Source organism: Chrysoperla carnea, chromosome 1 (genome assembly GCF_905475395.1).
Source record: "Chrysoperla carnea chromosome 1, inChrCarn1.1, whole genome shotgun sequence".
NCBI classification, from domain to species: domain Eukaryota; kingdom Metazoa; phylum Arthropoda; class Insecta; order Neuroptera; family Chrysopidae; genus Chrysoperla; species Chrysoperla carnea.
Window position 1 is genome coordinate 40,442,356 of NC_058337.1, and position 14,711 is coordinate 40,457,066.

Below are 14,711 nucleotides of genomic sequence, written 5' to 3' on the forward strand. Positions count from 1 at the left end.
AGAAGGAATGTTAATTTTCCACTTTTTGAGTTTTTCATTTTTTTTTTTTTTAATATTTTTTTACGGTTTACGGTAGACAGTGTGGCTAGACTTGTTCTCGATCGACATTTTATTTATTATCGAACTCTTCGTTGAAAAAAAAGTTATGATTTTTTACAGAAAAAAGCATTGGTCTCTAACACATTCGTTGTATTCAAATTAGAAAAGTTTTGTTATACCATGTGTATGAAATATACCAGAATAAGCTTTGTCCCAAGCTTGTAACGCTTAAAAATATTGATATTATAAACAAAATTTTGGTATAAGTATCATAAAATCACCTAATTACTCCATTATATATGGACTAATAGGTTGCCTGTCTGTCGTCTGTCTGTTCGTCTGTCATCATGATTACTCAAAAACTCAAAAACGTAAACATCACAGTTTACATGTGAGAGCGCAAATTATGTGCAAATTGTATAGTATGTAATATATGGGAATATCAGTTATGTATGTGTGACATGTATGCATGTGTAATGTGACAAAGTAATCAAAACTTTCTATCCATTCAACAATTAACTCAGTCGATTGTTTGTTTTCACTGGTTTATTTTAAATAATAATAAAATTATTTTAAATTTTATTCTAGCTTTAATGTATATTTCACTGTTGTTCAATTTACTAATTTCAGCTTTCGTTCAACATCACATCTGTATTAGTATTCAGGATTTTACTTTCGATTTTCTTATAATTTCGATTGACTTCGACCGAAAAATTGTCAGGTCTTGTATTTTTTATGTCTCCAAGATTTTATCTTTGACTTGTATGGGTTCACAATTGCAACATTTTGGTTGTGAAAATCAAAAATTTTATAAAAGAAATTGGAACTGAGCCTAAGAACTATTGTGCCTAGGATTTTATCTCTAACCCCTTTTTATCAATTTAAAACATATTTTTGAAACTTAGATTTAAGCATGTATAAAACTAAGAATGGAAACACAAGAAAACTGAAATTATTGTTATTTTTTTTTTTTGGGTTTTCATCATTTGAATGTAGAATGTCTATCATCTTGTTATTGAAATACAAATTTGGTGGTGGCGCAAGGAAGAGTAGGTGCATCTACGATAAAACAATTTTTACTTCTATCTACAAAATTAAAACCAAATCGACAATGCATTTATATGTCATAAACCGATCTTGGCGTTCTTTAAAGAAAAAGAACTTTCTCGTAAATTAAAAATACCACTTTAGCTATTGGTTTGTGCGAAAGCTCACATATTCAATTCATGGTAAGTATGGTCACCTGTAGTTCTAGTAAACATCAACGAACGTAAAGTTCACCGCAAATTAAAGAAAGTAATTATTCTTACAGAAAATTTAATCTGGCTTAATTGTATGCTTTGTCGTGTCACAGTAAATCAAAAACTGGAGTAAAGAATATCCAAATAGTGTAGAATATTTATTTATGTGCCGTAAAATTATAATGAGACGTATGTTAACAATACTTAACATATTTGAGAATAAACGATGATTAAAAACTTACATAACCATCTAGCCTTAATTTATGATTTGATAGAAAGAGGGTGGTAATGGAGAATGATTTCATAAACACACTTCTAAGTTAGGTTCATAAATTCTACATGAAATATGTTTACATATATTACATATATATACGGTAAGATGTAGTACCTGGAATTCTATGGCTGTTAGGTAATTTTCGCCGATATAGCTTAACCTTGGGGTATTTTATCAGAATATGGATAGAAAGAAGATCGGTGGTCAATATGGCTTTATTTTCGAATGAATTGATAATAAATTTTTATTCCGAAAAAAATTACAGGCAATTAATTTCTTTTTCTATTTACAAGCTAACATTGCATTTTTTCAAAAATAAATCTTAGTCAACGTAAATTATTGGTTAATGGTGAGCAAGTTATTATATAGTATTCCAGTTTTAAACATAAAGTCAAATTTTGTGGAGGTTATGTTTCAAATACAAACAAACATAATAAAACACAAACTTTTTGAAAGAAAGTACACATATTACCAATGATTTAGAAAAGAAAAGAAAAGTTCCACCGAACGAAAAAATTATAAAATACCATGCAGGATGATAAATGATTTCTTTCACTTACTTTCACTATATTTAAAACGTAATTTTCCATAGAATTTAGTGTAGTTCCGATTAGCTCACAGTCTCAACGGGTGTAGGTAAATCATACGTCCGTCTAAATAATTTTTAAAAATAATTTCCGTCTAAATAATTAATAATAATTTTTAAAAAATGGAATTATTAATTAAAAAAATTATTTATATATGAATTAATAAAAATGCAAAAAAAAATTATGAAACTCTCTCTTAACAACCAAATAATTCCGAAACATTTCGTCTATATAACATTTTACGTCTGATAGTGACCTATATAGAGGTTCCTATTAAAATCGGTAGATAGAGTCTTCCTAAGCAGGATTTTCTAATAAATAAATGTTCATTGTGGTTTTTTAAAAAACGTCATTAAAAAAAACTCAAATGTAAATTTGTATCTGAGGTACTACACCTTCCACTGTATATGTATGGTTGGCTCTTCCAAACAGAATTTAAGATTACACATATCTGCTTTGTTAAGTTCATTATCTTTTAGTTTACTGATATCTTACGAGACTTTGTGTGTACACATATAATGTACAAGTATAAAGTAAATGAGTATATATACATATATGTTATATAATAAATATATCCAGAATATATGGTAACGAACAAGTGCATCAGTAACAACAAACATGTTAAAGATGATTCCATCCCAGTTGTTGAACGTCAATTTTTAAAGTAAAGAATACACTTGAAGAGTCAATATTTATACACATTGAGATAGCGATAGTTTTTTTTTTATTGTTTCCAAGAAAAGGTACCATATGAACAGTTTTAACGCTTCACCTCCTTTTTAACCGACTTCAAAAAAAACAGAAAGAGGTTCTCAATTCGACTGTTTTTTTCTGACAATGGTACCCATGTGAAAATCATATAAGTCTTAAATTTGAATTAAGTATGTGCGCGACAAATGGGTGAATAACTCAGAATTACGCCAAATGATTTCGATTATTATTTTTTTAGTGACAAATTGGTTAGTGTACTACACGTTCACAAAAAATCATAAAATAAAAAAAATTTTAACAAAAAAAACCGACTTAATATGCACTAAAAAGTAAAAAATATAATGTAGTTACAATTATTGTTATTTTTGGAGTCTGTGTCAGCCAAGTGAATGTAGCAAACTGTTTTACACAGTTGTTTCCTTGGCTCACACCGACTTCAAAAATAACAAGAATTGTAACTACATTATATTTTCGTTATTTTTTACCATTTAGTGCATATTAATTTGTTTTTGAATTGTTTTTTTTGAAATCGGTTTTTTTTGTTAAAAATTTTTTTATTTCTCAGGGTTTTTTAGTTTAGTTTATTATTTAAATGCGGAAGACGAATTTTGTTTTGGTCCACTTTGTTTAGAGATGCAGCATCCAATGTTTATTTTCAGATGGATCACTTTTTTTTCAGATTTTCAAATCCAATTTAACTTTCGTAAACAAATTAACTTTGTTTTTTTTCTCTTATGTGCTTTGAAAGTTACGGGAAAATATATGTGAAACTTAATTCAAACTTTTAACTTCAAACTAACTCATTTTAATGTATAAATTACTGAATTGTTTTTGAATAACCTGATTATACTATACAAATCTTACGAATAAATATATACTATATTAATCAAAATTATATTATGCATATTAACAAAGTAGTACAAAAAAGTTTACTTTCCTGTTGTTATCTCTGTCATAGATTGTAAAAAAAATTCTAAATCAAAAATAAGGAATCTTTCAGTTTGCTTTCTCACTTTACGAGTAATTTACTTTTTTGCGAACACATATCCTTTGCAAACACGTAAAACGTTTCAATCAAATTATTCGTTTTAATTACTGAAAAAATTGTATATAATCTCCCAAAATAGCTAAAATTCAGTTTTTAGCTAGGATAATCTATATTAGAAAACAAACTGATGATAAGCTTAGTTGGCTGGATTAATTTTGTCAAATTCAGTATATAGATGTCAAAAATATTGAAATAACATCTATAGATGTATGAATGAAGCTAACTGTCATTTATAACGTTTTAAAGTATGGTAAAGGTTAGATTACATAATAAGAAATACAGCTCAAAAATAATAGGAATTGAAAAAGTCCCCAAAATAAACCGCTATTTCATCCTAAACTAGTCGAGGGTAAATTTTAAAAGAGAAAACTGATGTGTTACTAACTTAACAATGAACGTATCGAAACATTTAGGCTCAGAATAAGCCGATATTTAACCGAGAATAAAATAGTGCAAAAAATTTCCACTCTGTAATACGGTAGCACGGTTGAAAGATAATTTAGCATAAGTCGTTCTCAATCATCAGTGACAAGTGTTTTCTTTGTAGATAAAAGCTTTTTTTTGAACAAAAAATGAAAGTGAAATGGATAGGAACATTAAATAAAACCCAAGTCATAATAATTAAATGGTAAAGCTTTTGACATGATACATATGTGTTTGACTTTAGCATATCTAAATCCAGACAACATGCATCTTTAATGTAGCATCACATAATAAACAATATCATATAATATATGATATAATAGAAAATTTCATTGTATATCAAACGTAAGAAGAATAAAATAACACATAGCTAGGCGACTCTGTACACTATACTATATGTAAGTAAGGAAAACAAACAAACATTGTCATATATCAGTGAATATTGCATCGCATCACTGCGTCCGGTTTCCAAGCTGCTACTTACTTTCTTCTGTTATTATATATGTATGAAATTTTACACAATCGCACAAAAAAGTTTAACTACATACAAAAAAAAACCGTTTTCCTGAGTGACTTGCCACCACTTTATTACATTGTAGCTTACGAATTATTATTCCATACGAATTATTTTGTTAAAAAAATCACATTAAAGTTTTTTTAACGAAAGAGACTAGCAGACTGAAAAAAGTATTTTGCAAATCATAGCAAAAACTTTTTTTTCTTAGCCTGAAAGCGTTATGAACTCGCGTTATGAACATTTGGCTCACGCTCGATTAAAAACATAAATAACTTTTATTTTTTAAATGGTACAAGTGGTTAAAAATTTTTCTATCTTCATTCAATTTTATCAATTTTCGAATAACGAATTTTTCAATTTTTTTCTATCAATCTACAGTTTTAAAAAATAAATGATTTTTAAGCTCTTCTGAAATTGTGGTCTTTTTTCAAAAGGTGCATATAATTGAAAAATAAAAATTATGCACTTCGCATATTTTCGGCCCTGTTCGTGTACTTGCGGTTGTTTGAATGTTTATTATTCTGTCCGCTAGGAATTATGCACGAATTTTGAAAGCATTGCTATTTTTAACATAACCTGTTATATTCATTCCATCCTTAAATTTCTTAATTCAACAAATATTTACAGTGTAATTCATGAATATATAATAAATTTCTATAATTTAAGTAAAATTAATCATTTTCTCATTATGTAATTATTTTATTGTAAATTCGCTATCATTGGAACTTGTCAAATTTGAAAAAAATATATCAGATCAATATCATTTAAATTCACTTGAAATCATCGAAGATGAAGAATCTACTATTTTTAATTAGCTACTGCATTAAAAAATAAACTTATACACATCATGTATGAATTTTATGTAAAATCATGAGGTTATGATATAAAAATTTCAGAGACTATCTAACGCGTGAAATATTGGATGCATACGCAGAACGTACGCAAGGTTATCGAACGATTGACGCAAGTGCTGATGGGTTAAAAATATGTATGATTTTCGAAAATTCGCCATTTTCAGGATAAGTACGCAAAAGTGTTTAGTAGCGTTCTGCTTTTATCCGGAAAAATTATTCTTGTACGAAATTTCCCTCTGCATAACTGTGGTCAACAAATAGTAAAATGCGGTCAATCGTATTTGGCGCTATTATTTAAAAACCAGTGAATTTCTCGAAATATATATTTAATAGAATCTAAAAGCTATATATTTAATAAAGGATAAACCTATAAATCGCAGGAGCTTTTATAAATTTTTATCTTTCAATGAAATTTCTATCTCAAAAGGGGCTCCAGTTCATTCCACTATCATTAAAAAAAATTTCTGAAATTTCCGTGTTTCTAGCATTTCAAAATAATCGTCTTTGGTTATTCGAAACAAGCGTAATTATTTCATCGACCTGATTTCTAAGCAAATCTGAAATTGGTTGGAAAGTAGGAAAGTGAATATCACAATGTCGAAAAAAATATGTGTATAAAAAAAGAAGAAGGCAGAAAATATCTTACAAATAGCGAATTGCCTAATAGGGTGAAAATTTTTTGGATAGAGAAATTCGTTTCTTTACTCTCAATCAACAAACGAATGCATAAAAGTGACTCACATATACTCCGTTTCTACATTTAAGGTAACACTGAAACACTTTTCGAGGCAGAAGTGAGGAAAACAAACGAATTCATCACTTTCTTACGGTGAATATTATTATATTTGTATTTGTTAGAGGGAAACTTGATTCTTCAGTAAGAGTTCCTAGATAAAGTGAACTGTTACTGGGCGTTTCAGTAAAAGTTGATTAAAACCAAAAGTGTTTAATTTTAACCAACATGTTCCAGTCACGGCTGACTATAGCTAGGTAAAGTATACTCTTACTGTCTTGCGGGAGTAAATAATAAAAATAAATAAAAAACCAATAGAAATGCAAACTATCACTTGTTGCAACAATTCAAAGATTTGTGGCATTTTGAGTTACAAAGCACATCTTTCTGCTTACACATGCACCTCAATGATTCGCATTTTGTGCTGCAAGAACATTTGAGATTTCTCTCAAATGTTTCTATCGAATTAATGTAGTGCTTAACTTATCAGTGAATCTAATACACAGCAGGCATAGTCAACACTTCCTTGGGAAAAATGTGTTTACTCATTTGAAATCATCTGTTACAGCCTAGCAAGAGTCAATTCTTACTAACAATCGACTTTTACTGTAACATAGGTATATTCATTAAAATATTAGAATCTAACTCTACATTGAGTGAGAATTTTAACCTCTATTAAAATGTATTCGAATATAAGAAATGAAAACTGAAATTTTTCAAATTGTTTTTTTGTTTCTTAAATAAATACCAAGCTAGAAACTAGGCAAGTGGACTGGTCTGGACGCAACTCGTATCATTTGTTAGAATCCCCCTAAAAAACATTTCTTCCTTACTCCACTAGCTTTTATTCACGATGAAAGTGCTTGATACAAGTAGTTTATTTTACTTAAATTTAAAGCCGATATGAAAAGGAATCGAGCATTCATATCCATAGACTTTTGTCTAATGGTCTATGTCGCTCTAAAATATATAAAACTTCTAAAGTCATTCATCGGTTTGTTTCAGATTTGTATCTTTCATCGATAGTATAATTGACATCCAGATCCAATTTTCGTAACTATGTAAACCAATACACAATCCTTATTTTTCGAAGTAAGCGTGATAGGGAGTAGGCTACAAATATTTTTATAAAAGCGACTAGGAAATTCTTATTTTTTGGCAAACAGCGTTTTGGAGGGATTCTAACAGTTGATGTGAACGGTAATCCTTACTCATTGTTTGAACTAAGGACTGATCAATTTCGTTTCTGGTTGAATATTTTTGATCATGAGCTTACAAGATAAAGTTTCATCGTCATGTAAGTATGCTTACAGAGTGAGTGTTTCTTTTTGAATATAATAATAATAACACAATAAACGTCAAGGGAACAAAACAATTATGTCTCTGGAGTATCATGAAATTTATTATCATCTGCATATATGTGTTGTCTACATGGTAGCAGTTAGTGAAGTACGTAGAACGAACGTAGTTACCATCATCACAGAGCACAACAATGAACGACCTCTAAACCAAACCAACATTCAGAGTTAGTATTAATATTAATATTTCTATGGAGTTAATAATTATACTGGGAATGGTCACACCATTATATACACATATGACAACAGTCAACACATAGTGTTTGTGTGTTACGAATTGTATACAATTTTTCTAAATTAAATTGTTTCAAGAATAGGGAATACAAGACGGGATCATTATTCTTTTTAATAGTTTTCAATGCATTTGAGAATAAAACAAACATCATGGATAAAAACATATGAAATTTGTCAGATATAATAAGATATTGTGTAATCTTATGTTTTGTAAGAATAAATATTCATTATTATCTATTACAAAACATGAGTAAATAAATTTTAGTTACAACAGTTTTTGTTTATTATAACTTTTTGTAATAATAGGTCCACGATATTCAGAACGGCAGGAAATTTGAATAGCAATTGGCCAATTGCGAAGGTGTTGCTTAAAAACTTATTCGGCTAAGTCAATTTTAATAGCCAGTAATTTATCCTTTATGGTTCCTAGAAAATTTTTTATTTAATCCCTCAACAAAACAATGTGTGCGTTATTCGATATTTTGCGGCATTCGGTTATTCTTTCTGCCTCTAAATTGAATAACTAAATGATTTTTAATGAAATCTCTAGGTTTTCAGTCTAACATAAAGTATAAATATAATATATAAACGTTGTATTCTATAAATTTTTAATTGATGGTACGTAAATCAAGATATATTATTGAAATTGACTTTTATTTCATAGATTATTTTAAAATGTAATAGTTGAAAGTAAAGCGCTCTACAATAAATAGTTATAAAATTGGTCAGATGCTTTTTATTTAATCCTCTTATTTGAATACCGCTTTCAATGAATATTCATCCGGGATTCATAAAAGAGAAATTCCGGTTTTAATATTTTTGCAGAGGGAAAGATAAATATGACATTGACAACCGTCTTTAATTATTCTGAATTGACCCTTTAAAACTTAGACTCGCCTCATATACTCATACATATTATTTGATTAGGAAAACCGACCACTAACAGTTGAAGCATTTGAAGGACGAAACTGCAGTGAATAACTTAGACGTCTAGAAAATATGCCGCCCATTCTTCCAGCGCCTGGATGTCCTATCATATCACCGGAGCTTTTATTTGAACTGATTAATAACGTTAAGTTAATGTTCTAGAATGTTTTTGCAATGCAATTTAGTAACGTAATATGGTAGCTAAACAATTTACATAATTAACTAAAAAATAATTTAGATTTGCGTGGATAATACAATTTATATAATCTTAAATGATTTTTTATATGTTTTAACAATTTGTAAAATTTTTTTTTACTGCGTTTTTAAAATCGCAAACTCATCTGTCCAGCCCTGTGTATAAATAGTGTACCTAAATAAAAATTCAAGTTTTCAAAAATACTTTTTAAAAGCCAGCGTTTGCTTAGCGCAAATTTTGATAATTCACTTAAATAAATTTACCATGCATGAAACTAAAAAGTCTGTTCATTTCGGCTTTGAATGAGTACAAAATATTCAAGTTAATTATAATTATAACGTTAATAATAGTTACCTTTAATAAACGATTGCATCGCTTCCGGTGGTAGCCATCGTCGCCATATTTCAGCTAATTGACTAACGGTAGCAGGATCATCATGACCAATCACAGGAAAAACAAATTGAGAGCTAAATGTACGATGTAATAGGTCTGTTACATTTTGTAACAATACCAAACGTCTTGCCTCTGATAGTTTTGCATGTGAGTGTGATAACGCATCTCTGAAATATAAAACAAAAATAAAATTATGTAATGAATAAAAAAAAAATTAATGTTATTATCATTAACTTAATTTCATCTAAGAGGAATTTAAATGTATTTTCTGTTAATGAAGAGCAAGGTCAAAACCAAAACGAAAACAGTGTTGACCTATGTTTGTGTGGCACATTTATTGTTGGAAGCCTTTGTCTTACTCATTTACCTTCATCTTCGTGAATCTTGTTTGATCCTGCATATATGCTAGACGCGAAACAAAAGTAGTTAATTATAGAGGAACCAAGAATAGTTTTTAAGAGAAAGAGCAAAGTACAAGTTTAGGTGTGTAAGATAAGGATAGGCAAATTAATATTGTTCTGGTCTTACTGCTCATTATTATTTTCTAGGTATTTTAATAATTTTCAATTCATTTTGAAACAAAATACATAGAGAATACAATCAATTTATACCATAGAGTGTATTCAGATTTTTGGTATTTTATTGACAAAAAGGCATAATTTATAAAAATTTTTGCTTGTCAAGAAAGTCAGATTACTTTAAATGTAAATTATCTTTGAGTAAAATGAAAATTATATAAAACACTTTATGAATCCTGTAATCGTTACTTGTCGAGAAGATTACATGAAAAAAATTGTTGATTAAATAACCGGTTGTTCAGAAATATGTAAAAAATGCAAATTATTAGAGAAAGAAGCAACTTTATTTCTATAGAGAGAATCTTTAAAATTTATTAAATAATTAAAATATTTAAAATTTAAAATAAATTAAAGCAAAAATATTTAAAATTTAAAATAAATGTTTAAAAAAATTAACCTCGAATATAATTTAAAATAAACTCGCAATATAAATTTTTCTTATTCAACTTCCAAATTTCAAATTTGTTCTAGAAATCTGTTAAGATGAGAAATTGACTCATGCAGAATATAAGTAATTCATTTTGATTTAAAATTTTGCATTCAGGATTATTTTCAATTTTGTCCGTCAGGATTGTTTTCAATTTTATCAATCTTTTCGAAACATCTACGTAGCCGTGGTTTTCTAGGCTTATGAAGGGATTTGTAGGAAGAATGTTTTTGGTAAAATTTACAAAAAAAAAATTGTTTTGACTGCTTGAAAACTCCATGTCTGGATGCATTGTATTTATGGTATGTATTAATTTGAAAGTCTACTTTGTGTGCTGATTAAGACATAATAGTTGAATTGTATAGAGTATAGTAGTTTTAAATTGTGTTTTTATAAAAACCTTGTCACCGTCATTACAAAATATTTTACGCCATTAATGCTTGTATAATACAACTAATTGAGCCAAGAATATAAGAATGGAGGAAAAATTTGGTTCATCTTACGACAATATTTTTGATTTTTTTTTGGTAAACAGGTAAAAAATGGCAACATAATACATATATAAAAAGTTTTTTTTTGTTGTTCAGGCCAACTATTCCATTTCTTTTGTAAAGAAAACAATTTTAGATAATAAAGTCAATAATTTAATTAAACTATTCAAAACTTTTAAAAATATTATATTATGCTTTTAAGCAAATTAAAAGATGCAGTAATTAGATTTTCTATGCAGTACTTAGAATACATACGTTCAGCAATGCATCTAAGTGAGAGGTATTATATACATGTGTTATAAACTCCCACTCTCTGCATGCACACAACAGAAGATCTGTCGTATCGTATCTGTAGTCTTACAACTACATGCTCAACACATGTATATAATACATCTCATTTAGATGCATTTCTTACCGCAGGTATTCTGTCATACTAGTGATATTGGTATCCCTAGATGGTACAAAAACGGCCTGTATATAAGACTCAATTCGTCTTATAAAAATTCGTGTTATAAATTCGAGACCTCTTTAAGGCAATTTAGGAAGGCTATCCAATGTAACACTGTTTTAATGGCTCTAAAGATATTTCCTTATATTTCCACAAAATTACGTTTTTTGACGATAATTTTCGTTTTACACTCCTTCACAACCCTTCCAAATTGATATAGATAGTTGAAATTTGATATGCGGGTTATAGCTGATTGTATTTCTACATTTAAATAATCCATTAAAAATAAATCTAATTTTTCTTAATTTATATTTCCGTATAAAGCACATAGCAATAACAAACATGAAATGAGAAGAAATATGCCTTAAGTGATGGAATTTTTTTTATCCAATTACTATGTGATATGAATTAAATCATGATTATGATTACAATTATTCTTCTGATAATTTTATCATATGTGAATGTGGTATCTTGCTATGTAAAATAAAATTTATTTATTGACCTAGAAGAAACTTTCTACTGTATTTTCTGAACGAACGAAGTAGCGAGGTAAATATACAAACAATAATAATTAACTTATGTTATAATATTTAAGCCATCCATACACACATATACACATAATATATAGATATTAAACAACAGCACACAAAAGTTTACATAAAATTATAATTAAATTCAGTTTAATAAGATAGAACGAGAAAGCTAAATTTGCTTTGTGAAGTTTTTGTGAGTTAAAACATCATAACACTGGAGGTATTGAGATTAAAATTACCAGAACTAAATATTCGAATTATAAACCTTATACAAAGAGTGTTTATAAAATATTCTTGGTTGGTATGGAAGATTACAAAAATATCCATATCCATACAAAAATTATCCAAACCAGAGTACAAAATTCAAAACCAATTTAAAAATCGGAACAATAATTCTTTATAATTTAGGCAATGTGGTTTTGGATATAACTTAATATTAGCTCAACGCAAAATCTTGACATTGCTGAGATATTCAACTTCTCTACAAAAATCATACAAAAGTAGAATTTGCAAAGGTTCATAAAGAATTATAACTGTCAAATAAAAAATTATTGAATTAATTGGCATGATATTTTATATTAGCCTGTATCGGACCATAAGTAAACGATTAGAAAATATATTTTTAATCTAGCCTAAAAATTGTTGATTTAATATCGGATAAATTACCATTTAGACCATTTCTTTGGAAGAATACAGTTAATATCAAAATACGTTTTGAAAACCAAGTTATTCGTTTTCCTTCTCAAATGACGGATTAATTGTTTCAGATATTTGTTTCCCAATAATATTTATCAATGTAATATATATATATTGTGCCAGTCTAAAGCAGAAAAAGGTTCTCTAAGAACTGGCAGTTGCTTCTATTGAGGAATGATTTTTATGTGTGTAAAAAAAAAAACAACAAAAAACTTGAGATACTCTGCAACTATAAAAATTACCAAACGCTGCGATTACGCGTCGAATAATACCAGTCACGTGTTGTCACGAGATGAAAGAATCCGAACGAACATACGCACATACGTACACACACATACAGAAACACACAGACATCACATTCAAAGGTTTGATTCGGATATAGCGGCCTAAAAACAGCGGAAGTATGTAAAACTGGAGATTTTCAAAATCGACCCCATTACATTAACTTCCTCTGTGAAATTAATAAAAAATGATCTAGGCATTGGGATATAAATGTGTACATTTTATCTTCATTTATTTTCAATATCTATACCATCAACTCTAGTTAGTTATCTTTAATAATTCAATTTAATTTTTTTTACTCAGCCAAATTTTTTCGTCTTTAGCTAAAGTTGTTGCCAGCTGGCAAAAACAATAAAGCTTCAACAATCATAGAAAATATAAAAGGAAAATTGAATATATTTTCAGAATCGCATTTTCTATAAATGTTTGTCATTTTTTTTTATGTTTGAAGGGATTTGTTTTTATTTGAATCATTCCTTAAATTGAAATCCGAAATATATTTCTCAAAATATTTGAATATACCTTATCATGAATTTATGGTCAACCTGTATGAGTATAAAGGTAGAAGTAAAATCTGCGTGTAATCCTCAACTAATATAGCTTTTATAAGTTAATATTAATAAAACTATTTGCTGTGTGTTTATATATGGCAAAGATTAAATTAAAGTAATCTATGATAAAGTATTTTAATCAAATATTTGTTACATTTTCTTTGCTGTTTTATTAAAACATCTTTATTTGAATGAATTATTTTAATGTTTGTTGTATGTAGGTATAATAATAATTTTATTTTTGATGATTCAAAATAAAATTCCAATGTTTTATTTGAGATTTTAGTCAATTTAACAAAATGGAATAGAAATTGTTACATTCATAGAACATAAACTATGAAAATGTTTCTAAAATTTACGAAAAAAAATTGTACTAAACCATAAACAGAAGACTGAAAAATTGAACTTCTAGAATATTATAAAATTACTTAAAGCAAACCTAGTGTTTGAAAAAAATGCACCGGATTTTGACGTTGCATGCTTTATTTTATTGTTATTGTTGTTGTTTTCAAATTTTCCCTTAAAATAAATAGAGAGTTTGGTTATAGTATTTAAAAAAATTACATAAAATAAAGTAATTATAAATTATATTCATAAACAAACAAAAATATTTAATTAAACTAAGTAATTTGTAAACTAGACAAACCTAACAACGTGTTTTAAGTTTGCCGGGCACGAAAAATTGAAGCACTGAAGACAAGCTCTGTTACGCCAGCACTTAATTTCTAAATTTGGTACCAAAGTCTAGAACTTAAGTGCTCGTCTGTAACTTAGACCGAAACTTAATACGCAATGTTGCGTTTCTAGCATTATGTGATGCTATCAACGTAAAGAAAGAAATAATTAAGTTATGAATGTTAAGCAAACGCAATTACGTGCTTATTAAGTTCTAAACGATCTAGATCGTGAAATTTCCTTGTTAATAAACGCAAGCCTCGAATTTGGAAAACAACGGATTGGAAAATCAGGTCTCTCTAAAACTAGGACGAAAGCTAAATCTGGTATAAACTAAGCGTTATAATTAAGTGCTAATTACGTGAATGCCCGTTTCTTATTTTATTTTTTGATAAATCTATATTGCTTTAAGTGAGATGGTTTGGTTGAGTTTGTCGACTATAGACGAGTTGGTTGGGTTCTGAAGTTTTTAGCCCTTGTGCTCAAAAATGAGAC

General features: G+C 28.1%; 1 protein-coding gene across 1 annotated transcript in view; it reads right to left on the reverse strand.

Moving 5' to 3' along the window:
• LOC123304978 (acid sphingomyelinase-like phosphodiesterase 3b) overlaps window positions 1-14,711 on the reverse strand; it is a 984,284-nt gene that overhangs the window by 272,076 nt on the left and 697,497 nt on the right. The window contains exon 4 of the mRNA XM_044886559.1: window positions 9,497-9,702. Within this exon, the coding sequence (XP_044742494.1) occupies window positions 9,497-9,702 (206 nt within the window). The remainder of the gene's footprint in view (window positions 1-9,496; window positions 9,703-14,711) is intronic.